Source organism: Salmo trutta, chromosome 5 (genome assembly GCF_901001165.1).
Source record: "Salmo trutta chromosome 5, fSalTru1.1, whole genome shotgun sequence".
Lineage (NCBI taxonomy): Eukaryota > Metazoa > Chordata > Actinopteri > Salmoniformes > Salmonidae > Salmo > Salmo trutta.
In genome coordinates, this window is record NC_042961.1 from 6,869,725 (window position 1) to 6,897,143 (window position 27,419).

General features: G+C 42.6%; 1 protein-coding gene across 1 annotated transcript in view; it reads right to left on the reverse strand.

Moving 5' to 3' along the window:
* Positions 1 to 27,419, reverse strand: part of LOC115193449 (leucine-rich melanocyte differentiation-associated protein-like) — a 142,814-nt gene that overhangs the window by 108,881 nt on the left and 6,514 nt on the right. The window contains exon 4 of the mRNA XM_029752137.1: positions 12,506 to 12,638. Coding sequence (XP_029607997.1) covers positions 12,506 to 12,638 — 133 coding nt within the window. The remainder of the gene's footprint in view (positions 1 to 12,505; positions 12,639 to 27,419) is intronic.

The window sequence follows — 27,419 nt, forward strand, 5'->3', positions numbered from 1 at the left end:
GAACATGGTGTTGACGAAGAAGTTCACCTTGTTCATTTATCGTCTGGGAGATGTCCGGTTGTCCTGCTGCTTCCATATTTTGAGTTGGTATGGTATTCTATAATAATGGGGCGGTAAGTCGGAAGCCGGTTGGAACGATTCAATAAAACAACAAATCTAAGAACACGATAGTAACATAAGGCAGTACGCTGATACACAGGAACAATACCAACTGGTGAGTGACATTTAAAGGGGAGGAAATGATGAAGGTAATGGAGTCCAGGTGTGAATTATAATGATTGGTGTGCGTAAACAGGTGTGCGTAATGATGATTCCCAGGACCGGTGGATAGTATTCCCGCGACATCGCACACCGGTGGGGAGGAGCAGGAGTAGACGTGACAAAAGGGCAACCAGTGAAGAACAAACACCATTGTAAATACAACCCATATTTATGTTTATTCATTTTCCCTTTTGTACTTTAACTATTTGGACATAATATGACATATTAAATGTCTTTATTATTTTGGAACTTTTGTGAGTGAAATGTTAACTTTAAATTTTTATTGTTAATTTCACTTTAGTTTATTATCTACAGTTGAAGTCGGAAGTTTACATACACTTAGGTTGGAGTCATTAAAACTTGTTTTTCAACCACTATACACAAATTTCTTGTTAACAAACTATAGTTTTGGCAAGTCGGTTAGGATATCTACTTTGTGCATGACACAAGTAAGTTTTCCAACAATTGTTTACAGACAGATTATTTCACTTATAATTCACTGTATTACAATTCCAGTGGGTCAGAAGTTTACATACACTAAGTTGACTGTGCCTTTAAACAGCTTGTAAAATTCCAGAAAATGATGTCATGGCTTTAGAAGCTTCTGAGTCAATTGGAGGTATACCTGTGGATGTATTTCAAGGCCTACCTTTAAACTCAGTCCCTCTTTGCTTGACATCATGGAAAAATCTAAAGAAATCAGCCAAGATCTCAGAAAAAAATATTGTAGACCTCCACAAGTCTGGTTCATCATCCTTGGATGTATTGAAGCAACATCTCAAGACATCAGTCAGGAAGTTAAAGCTTGGTCGCAAATGGGTCTTCCAAATGGACAATGACCCCAAGCATACTTCCAAAGTTGTGGCAAAATGACTTAAGGACAACAAAGTCAAGGTATTGGAGTGGCCTTCACAAAGCCCTGACCTCAATCCCATAGAAAATTTGTGGGCAAAACTGAAAAGGTGTGTGCGAGCAAGGAGGCCAACAAACCTGACTCAGTTACACCAGCTCTGTCAGGAGGAATGGGCCAAAATTCACCCAACTTATTGTGGGAAGCTTGTGGAAGGCTACCCGAAACGTTTGACCCAAGTTAAACAATTTAAAGCAATGCTACCAAATATATAAAAGCTGAAATAAATCATTCTCTCTACTATTATTCTGACATTTCACATTCTTAAAATAAAGTGGTGATCCTAAATGACCTAAGACAAGTCATTTTTATTAGGATTAAATGTCAGAAATTTTAAATGTATTTGGCTAAGGTGTATGTAAACTTCCGACTTCAACTGTACTTCACTTGCTTTGGCAATGTTAACATATGTTTCCCATACCAATAAAGCCCTTAAATTTAAATTAATTGTAATTGAATTGAGAGAGAGAGAGAACGAGATGAAGGGAGAGGGAGAGAGAGATAGAGAGGGCAGAGCTTCATGTATGTTGGTAAAGTATGATCACTGGTGTTAAGTGACAGTTTAATTTGAGTGGAAACATTCTATTTGACAGCCTTTTCCTGTCTCTTTAAGAGACAGATCATAGAGCAGCAACAATGCAGAAAGAAGAACGTTAACATTCTCATTGGCTTATTATTATTATTATATCTGGTACATTCCTGGAACATTTTGTACTTTTCTGATGCTAAAACCTCAAGCTCAATATTATGATAATGATAAAGAAGTCTACAAATACTTAGATTTTACTGACGTGAATAAAAAGTAGCAGGGCTTATGCAAGCAATATTATTATTTGTCAAAGTTGTAAAAAACTGTATTTAAAATACTGGGAAAAAATACCACATTATTATGGCTCAGCCTTGGACAGCTTTCAGTCGGGCCTCAAACTAAAACACTAAATGCATGAGACATCGAGACAACAAACGGTTCACCACAATGGCATTGCCCCCATTTTCTTCATACCAAAACCCAGAGAGGAACATCTGTAAATATAAAAGCAGTTCCAGTCAGAAACACTAACCGAGCCCTTAAAAACATCTACTGGTTTTTATACGGTAATTCATTTAAAGGTGCTTTAAAGTAGTACAGTGTGTTTATGATGCCTGTGATGTGATTTATAAGAATACTGAGCCACTCCCTCTGATTACAGTTGTTTGCATGCACCGTTGCCCTCGCCGTGACCTCACAAGTCACAGCTGCCAAATCGCATAGAATGCAGAACTTTCCCCTCTGTTTTCAAAGCTGGTCGGTCCAAACACTGAGTGAACGATCCGACGCTGAGCCGACACTTCAGGTCCATAGACTGTAAGAACCGACAGACAACAGAGGGAGACTGTGTGGTCTATGCCGTCCCTGACATATGGAAGACAATGCTTTCATGTGTTTCAGTTTCTGACTGAAGGGTGCAGGGAGAGAGAGTCAGAAAGTAGTGCTGTGTGTTTCCTGTTGCCTAAACACTTGAAACACAAACCTCAATAACAAGATGATTATAGAGACGTACTATAACAAGCAGGAATGGTCATGTTCTGAACTGGCCTGTCACAATTAAAAGAGATTCATCTCTGTTATGGCTCTGTTGTTTTCAGTGAATTGCACTGTCTGGAGTCCATCAGAATGCCATTCATAACATGAATTAACAATGCCCAAACACGGCGAGCAGTATTGTGTGGCATGTCACGCTTCAACATCTGGTTTTCCATATGTAGAAGTTGTATAACCTGCAAAGTATCCATCACTAAATCGTATTATTCTTAATACCTATTTACTAAATCGTATTATTGTTAATACCTATTAACTAAATTGTATTATTCTTAACACGTTACTACAAAATGAATAACAGTGTATCATAAATATCAAAAATGTCTCAAAGGATAATAATGATGTACTTCAATCAATCCATATCCAAACCTTATGTGAGAATAGAAAAGAAAACATCCAGTATTTGAGTGTTAGCACAAGCTAGTCTGAGGCCAATACAGGGTAGGACTCATGACATGGAAACACATCATCTATCATTAGAGTTGCAAAAATCTTTCGAGAAATCCTGATTGGATGTTCTGCTTATTCCCTACTGATTCCGGAATTTTTGCACCAGATTTTCTGGAAAACCAGGGAATTTAGGAAAATGTACTGGATTTTTGCTACTCTATTCAGCACACTGTCCTGACTTATAACCTATACAGAAGCAGAGCAAAGAAAACATTGGACATGATAATAATAATAACAACCTTTACTTAACTAGGCAAGTCAGTTAAGAACAAATACTTATTTACAATGACAGCCTACCCCGGCCAAACCCGTACGACGCTGGGCCAATTGTTTGCCGCCCTATGGGACTCCCAATCACGGCCGCTTGTGATACAGCCTGGATTCAAACCAGGGTGTCTGTAGTGATGCCTCAAGCACTGAGATGCAGTGCCTTAGACCGCTGCGCCACTCAGGAGCCCCAAAAGTAATAATATAATTGAAATATTTTCATAAAGCTGGAAATATATCAATTACTAGGCTGAGAGAAAACAGTATTGATAAACTTGCTTTCACAGCAATCTGTTTGGTAGTATGTTCTTGTTGAGAAGCATATTCTGGAATGTATCCATTAAAATAATTCAGCAAACCCACTACATCCTCAAAGCGCTATCAAATCAACTCAAACTGTATTTGTCACATCCACTGAATACATCATGTGTAGACCTTACTGTGAAATGCTTACTTACAAGACCTTAACCAACAGTGCAGTTCAAGAAATAGAGTTAAGAAAAAATATTTACAAAATAAACTAAAGTAAAAAATAATAAAAAGTAACACAATAAAATAACAATAGCGAGGCTATAAACAGGGGGTACCAGTGGCCATTTGATTAATTGTTCAGTAGTCTTATGGTTTGGGGGTAGAAGCTGTGGTCCTAGACTTGGCGGTCCGGTACCGCTTGCCGTGCGGTAGCAGAGAAAACACTCTATGACTTGGGTGACTGGGATCTTTGACAATTTTTTGGGCTTTCCTCTGACACCGCCTAGTATATAGGTCCTGGATGGCAGGAAGCTTGGCTTTTGATCTAGGCTATCTGGGAGGATGCTGTTGATGTGAGCCATGACCAACCCTTCAAAGCACTTCATGGCTACAAACGTGAGTGCTACGGGCGGTAGTCATTTAGGCAGGTTACCATCGCATCCTTGGGCACAGGGACTATGGTGGTCTGCTTGAAACATGTAGGTATTACAGACTCAGTCAGGGAGAGGTTGAAAATGTCAGTGAAGACACTTGCAAGTTGGTCCGCGCATACTTTGAGTACACGTCATGGTAATCCGTCTGGCCCCGCAGCGTTTTGAATGTAGACCTGTTTAAAGGTCTTGCTCACATCGGGTACCGAGAGTGTTATCACACAGTCGTCCAGTGCAGCTGGTGCTCTCATGCATGCTTCAGTGTTTCTTGCCTCGAAGCGAGCATAAAAGGCATTTAGCTTGTCTGCTAGGCTCACATCACTGGGCAGCTCGCGTCTGGGTTTCCCTTTGTAGTCAGTAATAGTTTTCAAGCCCTGCCATAACTGAGCCGGTGTAGTAGTATTCAATCTTTATCCTGTATTGACGCTTTGCTTGTTTGATGGTTCGTCTGAGGGAATAGCGGGATTTCATATATGCATCCGGATTAGTGTCCCGCTCCTTGAAAGCGGCAGCTCTAGCCTTTAGCTCGATGCGGATGTTGCCTGTAATCCATGGCTTCTGGTTGGGATATGTATGTACGGTCACTGTGGGGATGACGTCGTCGATGCACTTATTGATGAAGCCGATGACTGAGGTGGTATACTCCTCAATGCCACTGGATGAATCCCGGAACATATTCCAGTATGTGCTAGCAAAACAGTCCTGTAGCGTAGCATCCGCGTCATCTGACCTAGTTTCGTATTAAGCTAGTCACTGGTACTTCCTGCTATAGTTTTTGCTTGTAAGCAGGAATCAGGAGGATAGAATTATGGTCAGATTTGCCTAATGGAGGGCGATGGAGAGCGTTGTATGCATCTCTGTGTGCCGAGTAAAAGTGGTCTAGAGTCTTTTTCCCTCCGGTTGCACATGTGACAAGCTGGTAGAAATGAGGTAAAATGGATTTAAGTTTGCCTGCATTAAAGACCCTGGCCACTAGAAGCTTCGGGATGAGCATTTTTTTTTGCTTATGGCCTTATACTGCTAGTTGAGTGCTGTCTTAGTGCCAGCAGCGGTTTGTTGTGGTAAATAGATGTCTACGAATAATATAGATGAAAAGTCTCTTGGTAGATAGTGTGGTCTACAGCTTTCATAAGATACTCTACCTCAGACGAGCAATACCTCGAAATGTCTTTAATATTAGACATTGCGCACCAGCTGTTATTGACAAATAGACACACACCCCTGCCCCTCGTCTTACCAGACGTAGCTTCTCTGTCCTGCCAGTGCATGGAAAATCCTGGCAGCTCTATATTATCCGTGTCGTTGTTCAACCACGACTCGGTGAAACATAAGATATACAGTTTTTAATGTCCCGTTGGCAGGATAATAATGATCGTAGATCATCCATTTTATTTTCCAATGATTGCACGTTGGCCAATAGAACTGATGGCAGTGGGGGTTTACTCACTCGCCTACGAATTCTCAGAAGGCAGCCCGACCTCCGCTCCCTTTTTCTCTGTCTTTTCTTCACGCAAATGATGGGGATTTGGGCCCGTTCCCAAGAAAGCAGTATATCCTTCATGTCAGACTCGTTCAAGAAAAAATCTTCTTCCAGTTCGAGGTGAGTAATTGCTGTTCTGATGTCCAAAAGTTATTTTTGGTCATAAGAGACCAGCAACATTAGTAGCAGCAACATTATGTACAAAATTTGTAAAAAATAAGTTGCAAACAACACGAAAAAATGAACAAAATAGCACAGTTGGTTAGGAGCACGTAAAATGTCAGCCATCCCCTCCGGCACCATTCTACCATCCATTGTACCGCATGTTGTTTGTTATGTTTGAAGATTAGTAATGCGAAAAATGCCACAAGAATAGATCATGTGTAGGCCTATAATACACAATCATGGCTCTCAAATCATGTGGTCTAATTCAGATATTTGGACTGCTTTCCTCTGTGCAAACTTGAAGTGAACCACTGCAGAGTAAAGCAGGTTAACATCAGTGGAGGGAAAAACAGAACTGAAAAGATCCACTTGAGGACTTTCCTGGCTCTGTCACTGTCGATTCCACTGAAGAGCCGTCACCCTGAGAGCAAGGGCTCATGGGAGACGAGAGCTGGCTCTAACTGCCCCGCGATGCCGTCTGCTTCACATTACACGCAGGATGTGGGGAGAAAAACTCATGTCCCGGGCTCTAATATCAAGTCAAACTCTCTAACCGAGCAAACTGTAGTGACATCAATGGAACCATTATACCCCCTGACGTAGCTACCAAGCTGTGTTTAGTGGCAGGGGACTGAGCGTTTACTTCCTTCACTGTGAAATTTACTTTAACATGCAGGACAGGGAGTAAAATCTTATAATACCGGTCAAATCCGACATGGCCTCTCTGAGTGGCGCCCAGGATTGCAGAAATACAGAACGGGATTTCAGAGTGTTTTGATAGACCTGGTCAGTTTAACTCAAGGTTTCAACAACATGATGAGGGCTTGGTGGTGGTGAAGCAGGGTATTTTCTCCAGGCCAGAGCAGTCCAAATGTCTCTATGCGGTCTAGCTCCATCGCATTCCATGACCTCCGAGTCCTCAAAGAGAATTATCACATTATGGCATTCCAACACGCCCAATTTCCCAAAATACAGCTCAAGGCATTCCCACTCTCTGCTTCTCTCTTCTCTGTGTCTGTCTGTCTGTTGCAGTCTGGGAAAACACTTCAATGGCCTTCACTCAATTGACTTGTTTATTTCAGGCATTTGGCCATCCCTCTCCTTCTGCCTCATACTCCCTCCCTTTGATTCTATTAGTCTCTCTCTTCTTTAAAAAAAACTATCAATCTATCTCTCTTCTTCTTTCTCTCTTAGTTTATGTCTCTCTCTCTCTCTTACCCTCTAAATCTGTCTCTCTTTCTGTTTGTCCCATTGCTCATTCTCTCCACTCAGGAAATCCAATAAGACAGAGACCCAATCACGCTGTCTTCATAACTATGGTGGAAGAAGATGACCTCCCTTTGCCTGTTTGATGGTTAGTCGGAGCAGGATTTCTTATAAACATCCGGGTTGGAGTCCTTCTCCTTGAAAGCGGCAGCTCTACCCTTTAGCTCAGTGGGAATGTTGCCTGTAATCCATGGCTTCTGGTTGGGGTATGTACGGATGATGTCATCGATGCACTTATTTGTATTTATTTTTGTATTTTTATTTTTTCCCCCAATTTCATGGTATCCAATTTGTAGTTACAGTCTTGTCCCATCGCTACAAATCCCGTACGGACTCGGAATAGGCAAAGGTCGAGAGCCGTGCGTCCTCCGAAACACAACCCAGCCAAGCTGCACTGCTTCTTGACACAATGCCCGCTTAACCCGGAAGCCAGCCGCACGAATGTGTCAGAGGAAACACCCTACACCTGGCGATCGTGTCAGTGTGCATTGCACCCGGCCCACCACAGGAGTTGCTAGAGCGCGATGGGACAAGAACATCCCTGCCAGCCAACCTCCCCTAACCCGGACGACGTTGTGCCAATTGTGCGCCGCCCCATGGGTCTCCCGGTCGTGGCCAGCTGCAACAGAGCCTGAACACGAACCAGGATCTCTAGTGGCACAGCTAGCAATGCAGAGCCACTCGGGACCCACTCGGGAGGCGCCCAAATCGATGCACTTATTGATGAAGCCAGTGACTGATGTGGTGTATGGAAGAATCCCGGAACATATTCCAGACTGTGCTAGCAAAACAGTCCTGTAGCTTAGCATCTGCATCATCTGACCACTTCTTTATTGACTGAGTCACTGGTGCTTCCTGCTTTAGTTTTTGCTTGTAACAGGAATCAGGAGGATAGAATTATGGTCAGATTTGCCAAATGGGGGGCGAGGGAGAGCTTTGTACGCATCTCTGTGTGTGGAGTAAAGGTGGTATAGAGTTTTTTTCCCCTCTGGTTGCACATTTAACATGCTAGTAGAAATTGGGTAAAAAGGATGCAAGTTTCCATACATTAAAGTCCCCGACCACTAGGCATGCCGCCTCTGGATGAGCATTTTCTTGTTCGCTTATAGCCTTATACAGCTCATTGAGTGCGGTCTTAGTGCCAGCATCGGTTTGTGGTGGTAGATAGACAGCTACTAAAAATATAGATGAAAACTCTCTTAGTGTGTAAATACTGTGGTCTACAGGTTATCATGAGATACTCTACCTGAGGTGAGCAAAACCTTGAGACTTCCTTAATATTAGATTGCGTGCACCAGCTGTTTAAAAATATACACAGACCACCACCTCTTGTCTTACCAGAGGCGGCTGTTCTATCATACCGATGCAATGTAAACCCCGCCAGCTGTATGTTATTCAAGTTGTCGTTCAGCCACGACTCGGTGAAACAAAATATTTCAGTTTTTAATGTCCCAGCCTTACTCATGATTCAGTACTACACAAATATGTTTAATTATTTATTTACTAGCTAACTAAATAATAACAGGATAACATACACACTTAATACATGAGACAAAGTTCCCTAGCGGACTTTTACAAAATGGTGGCTTTTTACACAAGAACATGAAGAGGGAGAAAGCGAGAGAGAGAAGACACTTATTGTCAATACATTTCAGAACTATTCTCACAGTAATCATAAAGTTTGCACACAAACTGCCGCCCGTTTGGAATAAGAAATCATGAATGTATTTTCGTGAGTGCCTTTGTTTGCCGTTTATCTCTGTCGGAACCAGCCCTCCTTAGGAAGGTTGTTGGCTAAATAGCGGCAGGCTGTATGTCTCTGATTGTCAAAATAGGGGTCTCCCATTTCCCGTCTTCTACTATTGTTCACTCTGGAAGACAGCTAGACAGCCGTGTCGACCGTTCCCATTGGTGATGAGCATAGTAGGATAGTCTCACTTAGATTCGCTTTTCAAGAAAATATTTGACTCAAGTCAGCTAATCATCTGTTTCAGTGATTGTTTAAGAGGGGGGTTTGTTTTCCCCCTCGTGTTGGTATTCAGGATTTGGACCACGATGGACATGACCGGCAGCTCGCCGTCTCTCTGGTCTAAAGGAAGTTGAGTTTATTTCTTCACCTCGTGTTGAGGTTAAAAGTTCCAACCATTTCAAACGTGTAGCTCCCGCCTTACGTTTCCTGGTCTAATGTTAATCTCTGTTGGTAATCATTTTAGGCACTCTGGCTAAAGGGCATGGTTCCGTCGGTCTGACATGCTCTCTGACCTTATCGGGGTGTGGCTACTTACTTATGCACAGTTTATAGGCGATAGATTCTCTTATACCTCCTAAAATCACATTCATATCTTAACAAATATACTTTCATCCTTTTTCATATCATATGCACAACGTATTGGATGGAAACTTGACCTATAAAGGGGATATACTTTCCAAGTTACAGTATTTCATCCATACAATTTTGAATGACATCACAAAATGAAAACCAATATGACATTAGTTTTCTATAGCTCCCCGCTGACCATTCCCCACATTCTTGTGTTAGAATTGTTGTTCCATTATTCACGTTTGACCGTGTTAGAGTTTTAGGGGGGAAAAGTCTGTTAACAAAGAACATTCCTTGGGTTAAATACTGGAGGGGGAAATAAAGTCTCCTTCTCCTGTAATTTACAACAGGGTGTGAACTGTCGACCATCCAGCAGCTCCCTCCCCCCCTCTGTGGGCGAGAGAGAGGCCTGGTTACGGTCATCCCCCACCTGTCTGATCTGACCCATTCTGATCAGTCATGACACTTCTTGAACTTTGATTATACCCTAAATATTGGTATTCAGAAACAACCACAGTATCTACACACAGTAACTCTCACAGAAAGAGAGAGAGTGTGAGGGAGAAGAGAAGAGAGGGAGAGAGGAGAGAGAGAATTTAGTGAGACTAGAGAGAGTATTAATTAGTGTTAATATTTTTGTTCAGTGTAATTACTGTCCAGTGTAACTGTGCTACAGTAACTCCAGACACCAGGCTCCTGTGTTATGAAGGGACGCCCCACTGTACGAGACATAAAAGAAAACACAAATGTCTAACTACACCATCATCATCTCTTCCTCCCTAATGCCTTGTTTGTCTGCACCACTTGTTAATTGGTGACCCGCACGATTGGTCAGAAACACAATGGCTCTGATGAGGGAGCCAATTAAATGGCGGGAGGCAGGGTGTACACGTGCCCCGCCGAGAGGGTTATGGCTGCCACATCATGCTTCATCGGACTCAAAACAAACTGTTATGGTGGAAACCAACACCCCAAGAGGCAAGGACCCAAGCACGGGATGGGACGTTTAGAACCACACGAGCCCAACTCTCACTCTCATCACGGTCTCTGTACCACTTTAAACAAACAACTTATAAAGGCTTTGTAGAGTATTCATAGGTCTTCATAGGCCCTACATAGAGACTTCACGAGTCAGTTATGAGCAAAGTCCTGCTACATAAATGGTGTATGAAGTCTGTATAAAGGTTACACAGTATATTGAGTCAAAGGCTGCTACGGTGGAGCAGAAAAAAACTGTGTACTGCACTGTAGAAAGTATGTTATCTACAGTATTTAAGTAAAGGGAGATATACATAATGGGACATTTCTATCTGATAATGTACATAGCATGGTTTGCTATTTACTCTGACACAAACACATAGAAATCAACTAGCTTGATAATCTTCAGCCATATCTAACTCTGTGAAAACAGAAGCAAGCGTTGCCGCTCATTGGCAAGGCTATGTAATATACTGCAAATCCTCCAAAGTGACTTTTGCCTGCCAACAAGCATTGTTAAAGCACTCGGCTTCTTTGCATATCAAGTGGATGAGCAGTGTTTTTATTCTACTCCTCTAAATCTAGCAAACATGCCAGAATGGGGTTAAATTATTTCATTGTTTTCCTTTCTTGCTCTGCCATTTGCACGTTGAATCAAGATAAAAGAGTCATATGAACGGACACTAAAACACTGGAATATTTTCTCTGAAATTATAAATATTTCGATTTTTTCCGTGCACCCTGTATTTCTACCTGATTTCTCCATGCAACCCTCAGTCTGTTCGAAACACATCATGCCTTGTCATTGGTTGGCTTTGTTCTTACCGCCCAGACTGCTCTCGGTCTGTAAGGCCCCCGGGGACCTTGGGACAGGGCAGCCTCGCTGATCCAACCAGTAAATATTTAATGACCTTGTAATTACATGGAATCAAATCTTAGCAAAGCTATTCATTTACACCCCTCTGAAAGAGGAGGGAGGGAGGAGGGGGGAAAGGGAGAAGGGTGAGGAGGGTTACATCTATGAAATCCCAAACTATAATTAGTCTGGCCCTAACGAGCGAGGGAGGAATAAGTGCATGGTTGAGAAAAATGAAGCGTGTACGTGAGATGTCGCTCCGATGGCCAGCGCTGTCATGCTCCGCAACGCTACCGCGACCGGACAGCCGCCCGTCCACTTTGATCTGGGCTTATGCATACGGAATGAGGTCAGACCATGGTCATATACACAGAGAGACACACACAAGCATACACACACACACACACTCATTAAAGAGAGTCCCCTCGGAGGGAGGGAGAGGGGGCACGGTAAGGGCTTCTGTTCAAAGGGCTGCCACACCAGGACCCCTGCAACGGGAGACTGACACTCAGACACGGATGAAGAAAGGAGGACAGGAAGGAACGAAAGAGAGGGGGGGGGGTTTCACTGCTCATACACATCACTTAATTATGGTCTTAATAGGGTTAGATGGATTAGACAAATGATTGACCCCAACGTGAGGTGAGGGAACTGTTAGATAATCAGCTATATCGGAGATATAGGATCTCTCTCATCATACTGCTAATGAGGGGGACTCCATTCAACTCTCTGAATGGCTGAAAAAGAAACAACTAGTTCTTTATTTCCTGATAGGCAATAAACTGGGCAGTGAAGTTCAGAATTTTGGACGGCAGCATGTTTTTTGTTGTTTCTTTATTCCCTTAGTGTACTCTAGTTTCTCTGGACTGGAAAGCCCTAAATATGTCAACTCCTGGATGAAGAGCCAGTACCTCCTATCAGGAATGTAACACCTCATTCAGTTACATACTTCAAGACACTTTATACTGTATCTAACTTTCAATTGAGATTCTCTATTGGACGTGCTTCTTATTCCAGGGCTAGGCTTAATCTGTGTCTGGAAAAGCATTACAATTTAAAGCGTGCACTCACCACCATGTCTGATGACTTGGGTTTAACCACCTTCATGAAGGCTCCCCGTGCTTCTGCCTCCTGCTGTTCTGTCTTACAAACCTTCCTAGTGTCTAGGAACTTTAGGGTGGGTAGCTTGTGCAGAACAAAGTACCTGAGGAAACACACACACACACACCAAAATGTTGGTAACACTTTTAGCTAACAGATATATGATCTACAAGAGATGTACTTTACGTATTACACCATGAAATGTCTCAGTTGACTGTACACCAAATCATATAACACGCACTTTACTTTATAGAATAGGGAAATTAACAATATCTACAGAAAAACAAACAAATGTATACGTACAATGATTTGAGTAAAAAGTCATATATTACTATAGAATCTGAACACATCTAGTGAATACATAATCAAACCACAAGATGTGTATATATTGTAGTTAAACATAATCTTCCAGAGCGTAACAACTAGTTCATATCCACGTACAAAAGCTATTATGCAAATGAAATGACAGAAATTCCAATTTGTAAAATGGGACATATCAACAAACAACTTGAAAAGACTACTTGTTTACTTAGTAGAGATATAATGGCGATGACATATATCCTTCCATGCAATAACCTTCAAAGTTGATAAAAATAAAGGCAGAAATATAAATAGAACGAAAGGAGATACGCCCCATCTGCCAGAGCTGTCATTCCTGTAACATCACAGATATCTTCTCTAAGCTTTCAGACACTATCTTTCATTGGGAGGGAGAGGAAACATCAGGTTGATAATGGCTGGGATACGGAGATGACAACAGATCCATTCAGAAAGCGGGTGGGAACAGAGGAGAGCAGAGGAAAGGAGAGGAGAGGAGGACAGAGGAGAGGAGAACAGAAGAGAGGAGAACAGAAGAGCGGAGAACAGAAGAAAGGAGGACAAAGGAGAGGAGGAGGACAGAGGAGAGGAGAGCAGAGGAGAGGAGAGCAGAGGAGAGGAGGACAGAGGAGAGGAGAGCAGAGGAGAGGAAGACAGAGGAGAGGAGAGCAGAGGAGAGGAGGACAGAGGAGAGGAGGACAGAGGAGAGGGACAGAGGAGAGCGAGAGGAAGATAGTGGAGAGGAGAGCAGAGGAGAGAGGAGAGAGAGGAGAGGAGAGCAGGAGGAGAGGAGGACAGAGGAGAGGAGGACAGAGAGAGGAGGAGAGAGGAGAGCAGAGGAGAGGAATAGTGGAGAGGAGAGCAGAGGAGAGGAGAGCAGAGGAGAGGAGGACAGAGGAGAGGAGGACAGAGGAGAGGACAAGGAAGATAGTGGAGAGAGGAGGAGAGGAGAGCAGAGGAGAGGAGGACAGAGGAGATGAGAGCAGAGGAGAGGAGCAGAAGAGGGAGGAGAGGAGAGCAGAGATGAACAGAACAGACATGTGAAGGCTGGAGGTTACAGCCAAACAGAACAGAGTAACAGACATGTCAAGGCTGGAGGTTACAGCCAAACAGAACAGAGTAACAGACATGTGAAGGCTGGAGGTTACAGCCAAACAGAACAGAGTAACAGACATGTGAAGGCTGGAGGTTACAGCCAAACAGAACAGAGAACAGACATGTGAAGGCTGGAGGTTACAGCCAAACAGAACAGAGTAACAGACATGTGAAGGCTGGAGGTTACAGCCAAACAGAACAGAGTAACAGACATGTCAAGGCTGGAGGTTACAGCCAAACAGAACAGAGTAACAGACATGTGAAGGCTGGAGGTTACAGCCAAACAGAACAGAGGAAGAGAAACAGCAGCAGCAGTAGCTAAGTGAAGGGTGAGGAGGGACATGGAGGAATGATATGGACCACGATATGGACCCAGACAGGCTCCATACAGAAGGTGATGATGGTGGTAACAGTAGGGGTGAAGATTGGTGTTACTATCTATGTCAGCTTGTCAACACACTAGGGTTATAAGGAAGGGGGCTATGGATTGATCTATAAACTATAAAATATATTACAAACAGTATATTATGACTCAAGCCTGAGAACATCTGAGAGGGGTATAGTACAAATCAGGATCTAGAAGTTATACTGCGAACTTGCCTAAATATTCTGAAATATATTTTTATTATTTAGAAAAATAAGCTTGAAATTGGCATGGCCTACAACCAAAAACACACATCTAAGTTTATATTTCTTAATAAAACCCGAAAATCGAGTTATTTCTGGTTGTTTATCAAAGTCAGCTGGCTAACTTATTGATCCTACTTTGTAGTATACCCCTCAGGCCAGAGGTGTTTTAGCAGTAGAGGAGGCAGGTACACAGATAGGGGTCTACCTCTGCCCCTGCCCCTTCGCCCTCCCACTCGCCAAGTGCCCTTTTGAGTGGTGGTAAACTTAGTTTGAGTGTGTGTAGTAAGCTACCTAGTTTAAATATCAACCGTACTGCCACAGAAGCAGCACTTGAGCATTTATTTCCTTATAGAATCATAGCCGCTGGAAGGGTGCTGGAGGTAAATCAATTTGCCAAAGCTATAGAATTACTGCTGTCTGTTCAGAAAGAAATTAAATAATTTAGAATAGCCTAGTACACCTTGCCTGACGACTCCAACTGAATTCTTCCACTGCTCTATGTTCGCTACATTCTTCAGTCTGAGACTGACATCGTTGAGGTCGATAGTGGTGAAGTTAAAATGAGGGGTTTTGTACTAAACAAAGTCATCAGTGGTTTCTGGGACCAATCAGAATGGTTAGAGAACGTGTTTGCGTTCTAGAAATCATCAGGGAGGTTCTCAGATCCAGACTCATTGCGGGGAAGAAACTAGTGTCCGTGGGCGTGGCATAGCGTTTGGCCCGGAGCAAGGAGTTTGGGTAGCCAGGCAATACTACACCATGAGTAGGCCAATAATTGAGCCACAGAGGATCAATAGCTTCTTTAAAAAATTGCCTAGTGGATTGTGTGGAGCCCAATAACAAGGCATAGCCTATAGTCTGGAACGCGCAGCAAATCTGTCAGTGAACAACATGAAGACAAAACAGGCCTTTCGCAATATTTCAAATACAATCTCGGGAAAACACAAGTTGGAAAGCAAATGGCTCCTGCTGAAAAGAGAAGAATCTGGGAAAGGAGGTACGGCAGGGCGGGCCAGGCCCCCTAAGGCTCGCCCATAACACTGTCCCTGGAGTGAGCTGTACATCGTTGGGTGAGTCAGTGAAACTGTTAAGCTTTTTAGGACTATAATTTTCCTTCTCATATTGTACAATATGTGTGTCTCCACACACCTAGGCCTGGGCAATTGATGGATTCAAGACAAGGTCGTTTTTATTGATTTCAGATTCTCAGTTTGTCAGTGTCAAAGTAGCCTATCATTTCGATCATAAAAAATATTCTGCCAAAGTCTCCAGTCATGTAAAATGGTGTAAAATTGCATGAAATGCATTTATAAAAGGCCACATTTTTCACGGCCATGGGCTACTAAAAATGTGTGCAAACTTCTGTCAGCACCTGTACTGCTCTATGCCACTACGCAAATGCAATGATATGCATGCAAGGTTTATTATAAAAGTTCCAGACCAGGCCTGAGGTGTTTTACCAGTTGAGTGACAGAGAGCTGAAACCCCTGACATTTATCCTATTGTAATACACAAAAGTCTCAAATAGACGTTGTTTGACAAATAGGAATAAATATAATTCAATCTCCTTTTTACAGTTCTCCTTTAAACCTTGTTCATGATGTTTGAGTGGATGGGTTGAGGGATGAGTGTGCACGGGGCCCAGTGCTGGTGGGGGGTATAGGGCACCTGAAGGAAAACTGTCCAACTGTAGGAAAAGTATTTAATCAGGGAGGAGCGAAAGATCTCCAAACAAGATTATGTCACTCAAGCCAATGTGTAAACATGGCAGGTAACAACTGGTTCTGCTTCACGATGAATGTGTGACATAGCCCCAGAGGCAATTTCACTCATCCCAGAGGCTTCTCCAAGACGCCACTGACAGAAAAGAGGTATACAGAGTGGACTTTTAGTCTGACTCAGGAGGCGTGCACACCATCCACAGCTTCCAAGTATATTACTCGCTAATGTTCAGTCCCTGGACAATAAAGTAGACAGGCTCAGGGCGAGGATCTACTTCTAGAGAGACATCAGGAACTGTAACATAATCTGTTTCACAGAATCATGGCTCTCTCCGGATATACTGTCCCCGTCCATAAAGCCAGCCGGGCTATCAGTACATCCCGTGGACAGGAAGAAAGAACTCTCCAGGGGAAAAAAGGCAGAGGTGTATGTTTCATGATTAACTACTCATGGTGTGATTGTGGTAATTTTCAGGAACTCGAGACCTTTTGTTCATCAGACCTGGAAAACCTCATAATGAAATGCCGACCGCATTACCTCCCGAGAGAATTCTCTTCGGTCATCGTCACAACCACGATGGCTATCAAAGAACTACACTGGACTTTGTGCAAACTGGAAACCGCATATCCTGAGGCCGCATTTATTTTAGCTGGGGACTTTAATAAAGCATATCTGAGGAAAACGCTACCCAAGTTTTATCAACACATCGCCTGCACTACTCGCGCCTCAAAAATTCTCGACTGTTGCTACTCTCCATTCCGGGATGGCTACAAGGCCCTCCCCCGCCCTCCCTTCAGCAAATCATATCACACCTCCATTCTGCTCCTCCCTTTCTATAGGCAGAAACTCAAACAGGAAGTACCCGTGGTAAGGACAGTTCAACATTGGTCTGACTAATCAGAATCTATGCTTCAAGATTGTTTTGATCACGCGGACTGGGATATTTTCCAGGTTGCTTCTGAGAATAACATTGACGTATACACTGACTCGGTAACAGAGTTCATTAGGAAGTGCATAGGGGATGTTGTTCCCACTGTAACCTATTCAAACCAAAAAACGTGGATAGATGGCAGCATTCGCACAAAACTGAAAGCGCGAACCACAGCAAGGTGACTGGGAACATGGACGAGTACAAACAGTCCAGTTATGCCCTCCATAAGGCAATCAAACAGGCAAAATGTCAATACAGAGACAAAGTGGAGTCGCAATTCAACGGCACAGACACGAGACGTATGTTGCAGGGACTCCAGACAATAATGTACTATAAAGGGAAAAGCAGCCATGTCGCGGAAACCCACATCTTGTTCCCGAACAAGCTAAACACCTTCTTCGCCGCCTAACCGAGGAAAACACAGTGCCGATGACGCAGGCCACCGCCACTCACAAGGACAGGTAGCTCTCGTTCTCCATGGCTGATGGGAGTAAGACATTGAAGTGTGTTAACCCTCACAAGGCTCCTCAGAGCATGTGCAGACCAGCTTGCTTGAGTGTTTACGGATATATTCAATCTCTCCCTATCCCAGTCTGCTGTCCCCACTTGTTTCAAGATGACCACCATTGTTCCTGTACCAAGAAAGCGAAGGTAACTGAACTAAATGACAATTGCCCCGTAGCACTCACTTCTGTCATCATGAAGTGCTTTGAGAGTCTTGTTAAGGGTCATATCACCTCCACCTTACCTGACACCCTAGACCCACTGCAATTTGCATACCGCCCCAATAGATCCAGGGATGACGCAATAGCTATCACACTGCACACAGCCCTATCCCATCTGGACAAGAGGAATACCTATGTAAGAATACTGTTCATTAACTACAGCTCAGCCTCAAACACTATAATACCCTCCAAGCTCATCACTAAGCAAGGGGCCCTGGGTCTGAACCCCACCCTGTTCAACTGGGTCCTGGACTTTCTGATGGGCCGCATCCAGGTGGTGAAGATAGGCAACAACCGTTCTGCTATGCTGATCCTCAACACAGGGGCTCCACAAGGGCGCGTACTCAGCCCCCTCATGTACTCTCTGATCACCCATGACTGCGTGGCCAAGCACGTCTCCAACTCCAATCATTACGTTTGCAGACAATACAACAGTGGTAGGCCTGATTACCAACAATGACGAGACAGCCTACAGGAAGGAGATAAGGGTAATCGCGGAGTGGTGCCAGGAAAATAATATCTCCCTCAACTTCAAAAGAATCAATGAGCTGATCGTGGACTTCAGGAGACAGCAGAGGGAGCACGCCCCCATCCACATCGACGGGGCTGCAGTGGAGAAGGTAAAAAAAGCTTTAAGTTCCTTGGCATATACATCACTGACAATCTGAAATGTTCCAGCCACACAGACAGTGTGGTGAAGAAGGCGCAACAGTGCCTCTTCAACCTCCGGAGGCGGATGAAATTCGGCATGGGTCCTAAGATCCTGACAAACTTTTACAGATGTACCATTGAGAGCATCTTGTCAGGCTGTATCACTGCCTGGTACGGCAACTGCACCGTCCGCAACTACTGGGCTCTCCAGAGGGTGGTGCGGTCTGTCCAATGCATCACCTGGGGCACACTGCCTGCTCTCCAGGACATCTACAGCACCCAGTGTCACAGGAAGGCCAAGAAGATCATGAAGGACCTCAGCCACCCAAGCCACAGCCTGTTCACCCTGCTACCATCTAGAAGGTGGGTTCAGTACAGGTGCATCAAACCTGGGACCGAGAGACTGAAAAACTGTTTCTATCTCAAAGCCATTAAATCGTCACCACTAGCCGGTCTCCACCCAGTACCATGAACTTTAGTCACTGTCACTAGCTGGCCACCACCCGGCACTCTACCCTGCACCTTAGAGACTGCTATCTTATGTACATAGTCATGGAACACTGGTCACTTTAATAATGTTTACATACGGTTTTACCCACTTCATATGTATATACTGTATTCTAGTCAAGGCCTATCCTGTTTAACTATTGCTGTACATAACATTTTCCATCCTACATATTCTACAGGTTATGATACATATTTTATCCATAGACTTTCCATACTGTCTATACATCCCATCATATACATATTTATATTCCGGACTCTGACATTGCTCATCTTAATATTTCTATATTTTTTAATTCCATTATTTTACTTTTTAGATTTGCTTGTATTGTTTTGTATTGTTAGATATCAGTTTTGGAATGTACTTAAATGAAAAATCCACCCGAAACAATTAATTCCTTTCATTTACAGTGTTAAATGGAAAATCGTTGTGGAAATCTGTTGCAGTTGAAGCCGACTACAAAATCCACAATGCAATGCTAGCTCTAAGGGCTGGCTGGCTAGCTAGCTAGGTAGCTAGCTTGCAAACAATAATATTAAAGACAATATTAGCATATAACGTACCTCACCATGTTCAATCTGTAGATCGATGTGCCTCAGAGTGGTCTAACACTCGCAACGGCAAATATATACGAAACAAAAATATAAACGCAACACACTACAATTTCAAAGAGTTTACTGAATTACAGTTCATAGGAAATCAGTCAATTGAAATAAATAAATTAGGCTCTAATCTGTGACGGTCGTCAAAATGAGTAGACCAACGTGCAGCGTGGAATGTGCTCATATTTATTTGAACTCAGAACACTCAAACAAAATAACAAACCAAGGACAAACGAACGTCACGTTCTGCAGGCTTCCTGAGCTGTACAAAAACAAGATCCCACACAGAAGGAGGGAAAAAGGGCTGTCTAAGTATGATTCTTAATCAGAGACAACGATAGACAGCTGCCTCTGATTAGGAACCATACTCGGCTAAACACAAAGAAATAGAAAACATAGAATGGCATAGAATGCCCACCCCACATCACACTCTGACCTAACCCAAAAAAGAGAAAATAAACGGCAATCTAAGGTCAGGGCGTGACACTAATCTATGGATTTCACATGACTGGGAATACAGATATGCATCTGTTGGTCACTGATACCGTAAAAAAAAGTAGGGGTGTGGATCAGAAAACCAGTCAGTGTGACCACTATTTGTCTCATGCAGAACGACATATCTCCTTCGCATAAAGTTGATTGTGGCCTGTGGAATGTTGTCCCATTCCTCTTCAACGGCTGTGCAAAGTTTCTGGATATTGGCGGGAACTGGAACCCTCTGTCATACACGTCGATCCAGAACATCCCAAACAAGCTCAATGGGCGATATGGCTGGTGACATGTCTCGTGAGTATGCAGGAATTGGCCCAGCGTCGTTAGGGTTTGGCTGGGGTAGGCCGTCATTGTCAATAAGAATTTGTTCTTAAATAACTTGCCAAGTTAAATCAAATTTAAAATGAAAGGAATTGGAAGAACTGGGACATTGTCAGCTTCCAGGAATTGTGTACAGATCCTTGCGACATGGAGCCGTGCATTATCATGTTGAAAAATGAGGTGATTGCGGTGGATGAATGGCACGACAATGGGCCTCAAGATCTCATCACGGTATCTTTGTGCATTAAAATTGCCATTGGTAAAATGCAATTGTGTTCATTGTCCATAGCATAAGCCTGCCCATACCATAACCCCACCGCCACCATGGGGCACTCTGTTTACAACGTTGACATCAGCAAACCTCTCACCCACACAACGCTATACATGTGGTCTGCAGTTGTGAGGCCGTTTGGATGCACCAAATTCTCTAAAATGACGTTGGAGGCAGCTTATGGTAGAGAAATGAACATTCAATTATCTGGCAACAGCTCTGGTGGACATTCCTGCAGTCAGCATGTCAATTGCACACTCCCTCAAAACTTGAGACATCTGTGGCATTGTGTTGTGTGACAAAACTACACATTTTACAGCTGTCTTTTATTGTGCCCAGCACAAGGTGCACTTGTGTATGGATCATGCTGTTTAATCAGCTTCTTGATATTCCACACCTGTCAGGTGGATGGATCATCTTGGCAAAGGATAAATGCTGACTAACAGGGATGTAAACAAATTTGTGCACAAAATTTGATTGAAATAAGCTTTTGGTGTGTATGGAACATTTCTGGGATCTTATTTGCTATGACATGCACTGTCAACTGTGGGACCTTATATAGACTGGTATGTACCTTTCCAAGTCATGTCCAATCAATTGAATTTACCAATACTCCAATCAAGTTGTAGAAACATCTCAAAGATGATCAATGAAACAGGATGCACCTGAGCTCAATTTCGAGTCTCCTAGCAAAGGGTCTGAATACTTATGTAAATAAGGTTTTTCTGTTTTTATTGTATTTTTTATTTTTTTGTTAACATTTTTAAAAACCAGCTTTCGCTTTGTCATTATGAGGTATTGTGTGTAGATTGCTGAGAAAAAAACATTAATTTCATCCATTATAGACTAAGGCTGTAACGTAACAAAATGTGGAAAAAGTCAAAGGGTCTGAATATTTTTCGAATGCACTGTATGTGTATGCGACCAATAACATTTGATTTGATTACACATACACTGTAGCTAGGATGTCAAACTTCCTCCGTTACAACACAAAGAGAGAGGTAGAGAGGGAGAGAGAGAAAGAGGCAGAGAGAGAAAAATAAAGAGAAAAAGGTTATTTCGCTGGGCCACTTCTGTTTTCACAGTATTCATATTTTCTATCACACATTAAAACAGTAATGACTGAAAATGTTCTTTCTAAAGACACACAGCACCATATTTCATTATTTGTGTGTATTTATATTGTTATGCCATTGGACTAATTGACACCGTTCAGTGAGCGACACAGCACTTGACTGCTTGCCTTGGTAATTGAGAGAGATGCAATCTGAATCACGCTCAAATTGATGTTTTACAGTGTGACACATTATGAATATTACATCACAGGACCATACACAGTATCAGTCAGGGCATGGGAGAAAGAAAGAGAGAGGGAAAGAGAGAGAGAGAGAGAGAGAGAGAGAGGAAAGAGAGAAAGACACAGAGAGAGAGGGAAAGAGAGAGAGAGGGAGAGAGAAAGAGAGAAAGACAGAGAGAGAGAGAGAGAGAGAGATCCTCGATGCTAGTAAATTATTAATACAGAACACAGAGTCAGGAACAAGCACTTAGGCTAAAACAGACAAAAGAGAGAGTGTTTTTTCCTTTTATCGTGTTTCATGTAGAGGCTGACAAATGGTGGTCACATCGCATGACTTGATGAGAGGCTGTGATGTTTAATGCATGGTCTGCACTGCTAGTAAACACTCATTTGTGGTTGTGACTAGTCACACATGAAATGCATTTTGCCCGACCAGAGGTGGCTTGATAAAGCTTTTAGAACCAGGAGGTTCAATCCACAATCTGGTTGAGAAACAGAACGTTCGTTCCCCATTCAAAACATTAAACAAATAGAAAAGTTCCCAAAAATATAATAACTTTAAAAAATGTGAATGTAAATAGTTGATAAAATGTAGAAATATATATCGGCAGACTGACGAGGTACGCCTTGGTCAGCTAAATTTACTAAGACGTACAGTACCTCCAACAACACATAAAACCTCACATACAGTTGAAGTGGGAAGTTTACATACACTTAGGTTGGAGTCATTAAAACTAGTTTTGGCAAGTTGGTTAGGACATCTACTTTGTGCATGACACAAGTAATTTTTCCAACAATTGTTTACAGACAGATTATTTCACTTATAATTCACTGTATCACAATTCCAGTGGGTCAGAAGTTTACATACACTAAGTTGACTGTGCCTTTAAACAGCTTGGAAAATTCCATAGAATGATGTCATGGCTTTAGAAGCTTCTGATAGGCTAACTGACATCATTTGAGTCAATTGGAGGTGTACCTGTGGATGTATGTCAAGGCAATAGTTTGCAAGTCCAAACAACATGGGACTACGCAGCCGTCATACCGCTCAGGAAGGAGACGCGTTCAGGAAGGAACGTGCGAAAAGTGCGAGTCAATCCCAGAACAACAGCAAAGGACCTTGTGAAGATGCTGGAGGAAACGGGTACAAAATTATCTATATCCACAGGTTATCGAGTCCTATATAGTGAGGGAAAAAAGTAGTTGATCCCCTGCTGATTTTGTACGTTTGCCCACTGACAAAGAAATTATCAGTCTATAATTTTAATGGTAGGTTTATTTAAAGAGTGAGAGACAGAATAACAACAACAAAAAATCCAGAAAAACACATGTCAAAAATGTTATAAATTGATTTACATTTTAATGAGGGAAATAAGTATTTGACCCTCTCTCAATCAGAAAGATTTCTGGATCCCAGGTGTCTTTTTTACAGGTAACGAGCTGAGATTAGGAGCACACTCTTAAAGGGTGTGCTCCTAATCTCAGCTTGTTACTTGTATAAAAGACACCTGTCCACAGAAGCAATCAATCAATCAGATTCCAAACTCTCCACCATGGCCAAGACCAAAGAGTTCTCCAAGGATGTCAAGGACAAGATTGTAGACCTACACAAGGCTGGAATGGGCTACAAGACCATCGAAGAGCAGCTTGGTGAGAAGGTGACAACATTTGGTACGATTATTCGCAAATGGAAGAAACACAAAAGAACTGTCAATATCCCTCGGCCTGGGGCTCCATGCAAGATCTCACCTCGTGTGGTTTTAATGCTCATGAGAACGGTGAGGAATCAGCCCAGAACTACACGGGAGGATCTTGTCAATGATTTCAAGGCAGCTGGGACCATAGTCACCAAGAAAACAATTGGTAACACACTACGCCGTGAAGGACTGAAATCCTGCAGCGCCCGCAAGGTCCCCCTGCTCAAGAATACATATACATGCCCGTCTGAAGTTTGCCAATGAACATCTGAATGATTCAGAGGACAACTGGTGAAAGTGTTGTGGTCAGATGAGACCAAAATGGAGCTCTTTGGCATCAACTCAACTCGCCGTGTTTGGAGGAGGAGGAATGCTGCCTTTGACCCCAAGAACACCATCTCCACCGTCAAACATGGAGGTGGAAACATTATGCTTTGGGGGTGTTTTTCTGCTAAGGGGACAGGACAACTTCACCGCATCATTTGACGGGGCCATGTACTGTCAAATCTTGGGTGAGAACCTCCTTCCCTCAGCCAGGGCATTGAAGATGGGTCGTGGATGGGTATTCCAGCATGACAATGACCCAAAACACACGGCCAAGGCAACAAAGGAGTAGCTCAAGAAGAAGCACATTAAGGTCCTGGAGTGGCCTAGCCAGTCTCCAGACCTTAATCCATAGAAAATCTGTGGTAGGAGCTGAAGGTTCGAGTTGCCAAACGTCAGCCTCGAAACCTTAATGACTTGGAGAAGATCTGCAAAGAGGAGTGGGACAAAATCTCTCCTGAGATGTGTGCAAACCTGGTGGCCAACTACAAGAAACATCTGACCTCTGATTGCCAACAAGGGTTTTGCCACCAAGTACTAAGTCATGTTTTGCAAAGGGGTCAAATACTTATTTCCCTCATTAAAATGGAAATCATTTTATAACATTTTTGACATGCGTTTTTCTGGATTTTTGCTGTTGTTATTCTGTCTCTCACTGTTCATATAAACCTACCATTAAAATTATAGACTGATCATTTCTTTGTAAGTGGGCAAATGTACAAAATCAGCAGGGGATCAAATACTTTTTCCCCCCACTGTATATTGAAGCAACATCTCAAGACAACAGTCAGGAAGTTAAAGCTTGGTCGCAAATGGGTCTTCCAAATGGATATTGACCCCAAGCATACTTCCAGTTGTGGCAAAATGGCTTAAGGACAACAAAGTCAAGGTATTGGAGTGGCCTTCACAAAGCCCTGACCTCAATCCCATAGAAAATATGTTGGCAAAACTGAAGAAGCATGTGCAAGCAAGGAGGCCTACAAACCTGACTCAGTTACACCAGCTCTGTCAGAAGGAATGGGCCAAAATTCACCCAACTTATTGTGGGAAGCTTGTGGAAGGCTACCCGAAACGTTTGACCCAAGTTAAACAATTTAAAGGCAATGCTACCAAATACTAATTAAGTGTATGTAAACTTCTGAACCACTGGGAATGTGAAGAAAGATATAAAATCTGAAATAAATCATTCTCTCTACTATTATTCTGACATTTCACACTCTTAAAATAAAGTGGTGATCCTAACTGACCTAAGACAGGGAATTTTTACTAGGATTAAATATCAGGAATTGTGAAAAACTGAGTTTAAATGTATTTGGCTAAGGAGTATGTAAACTTCCGACTTCAACTGTAATTCTGCCCAAAAACAATTATAATTTCTCTTAACCAGTGGCATAGGGCTTTTTAGGTGAGCGCTGATGCCACCCTGTGATAAGTAGTGCCCACTTTGTCAACGGCAGGGGCGCAAAATATTTAGCTTGTCCATTCCCAGCGCGCCTCTCCAGGGTGCTGTTGGAGAGACTCATTGCTGCTGCGCTCCACCAACGTTCCGTCCAGAAAAATAATCTAACATGAATCATGTAGCAGATTTACGATACGGTAGAAAGAGCATGTGGCCTTTTCTGTAGCCTACTTGCTGGAGATAAAATGTATGACAATGTAATGAGACGGACAGTTTTTACATCATGCAGGTTTCTCCAATCAAATAGCCTAATCTAAACGGCGCCCAATCAAATAAAAAATGTGCTGACATGTTAACAAACATACATATTCTAAAAACAGTACAGGTCAATGTAAAATGAACAATATGGAATGGATAATCAGGGTTTTCACAACTGTGGCCCAGGAGTTTCACCCTGTGGGCTACATTGTCATGATCAATGGTTTTCGAGTTTGTATCCGTAAATATTTTGACGAGCTGATCATAGCGAAAAAGAAAATACTTCTGCATTTCCCACTGTGTAAAGACATTGATTATCATTGCAAATAGGCTCAGGATAACTCCTGATAAAGTTGGGTAGCCGATATTCAGAGCAAAAGTCTAAGCCGTTGTGTTGGGGGCGGTACTAAGCTAACATATGGTATTTTTTGGATCATTTAGCCATTTGATTTAGAATCTTAGGACCCCTTTTGGTTTACATTTTTTTTTTAAATACAAAATTGAATTTGGCTTTACTACCATAGTCCATAGCAGAGCATGTGAGTGGAGTGGAGCTGGAGCAGAGCGTGCCCAATTTGACTGGAGCGTGGAGCGAGTCTCCCAAAGCCTGCAGCGTTGGCCTTCTCACCCATTCCAATTTCGCTCCTGTATCGCTCACTTCACGACCTCAGGCCATGCCCAGCCGAGCATTTATAGGCTACTTGTGTGCTGCTACAGCCCCTTGCTTTAGCTACTGTCATCTAGTTTGCTAAATATTTTCATAAACTGATAAACACACAGGTGAAAAATCAAGGTGAATTACAAAGATGAGGAGGACACATCCCGAAAGCATGACGGTGCACTTAATACGTGCACATGCTAACAGAAAGGAATGAGGTGGGTAGCTAGCTAAGTGTGTCATTGTAGCAAAGTATTTATAAACAAAAAATCTGATCTCTTAAAATGTATATTATCTACACAATAAGCTATAATGGATTTTCACCCAATAGGCCTGACATATTACCTCTTTCAAGGAGCCTACCTATAAAAATTTAAATAATTGAAAAACAACTCTGCATCGCTGCCCAGTCTGGCAAGAGTGGTGTGTTTAGCATCCCAGTGGCTCTGCAAGCGGGGATAGGGTATTCTCCGCTGCAGGCACCATTGCATGAGCCTGAAGCCAGACTCTGGCCAAACTCGTGTTTCTAAAAAATTATTCAAAGCTTTTTTACATTTCATTTGTATTTAATTATAAGTAAGGCACAGCCTATATGCACAATGTTGTTTAAATGCTGAGCGCTATAATGTTCCTGCCAATGCTTCACAATGTATTTCTTTGTAGGCTATAGCCTTGAAATAATTGAAATAATAGGCTAATAATATAGCTTAAATAATAAATGTTTGTTCTTTCTTACACCTTGCCCAAACCGGATGCGTGCGTGCACCATCGTGCTTGCAGTTGCTAGCTAATTTGTCCTGGGATATAAACAGGACATTGAGTTGTTAATTTACCTGAAATGTACAAGGTCCTCTACTCCGACAATTAATCCACACATAAAACGGCCAACCGAATCGTTTCTAGTCATCTCTCCTCCTTCAAGGTTTTTTCGTCTTTGGACTTTATATGGCGATTGGCAACTTTCATAATTAGGTGAATTACCACAACT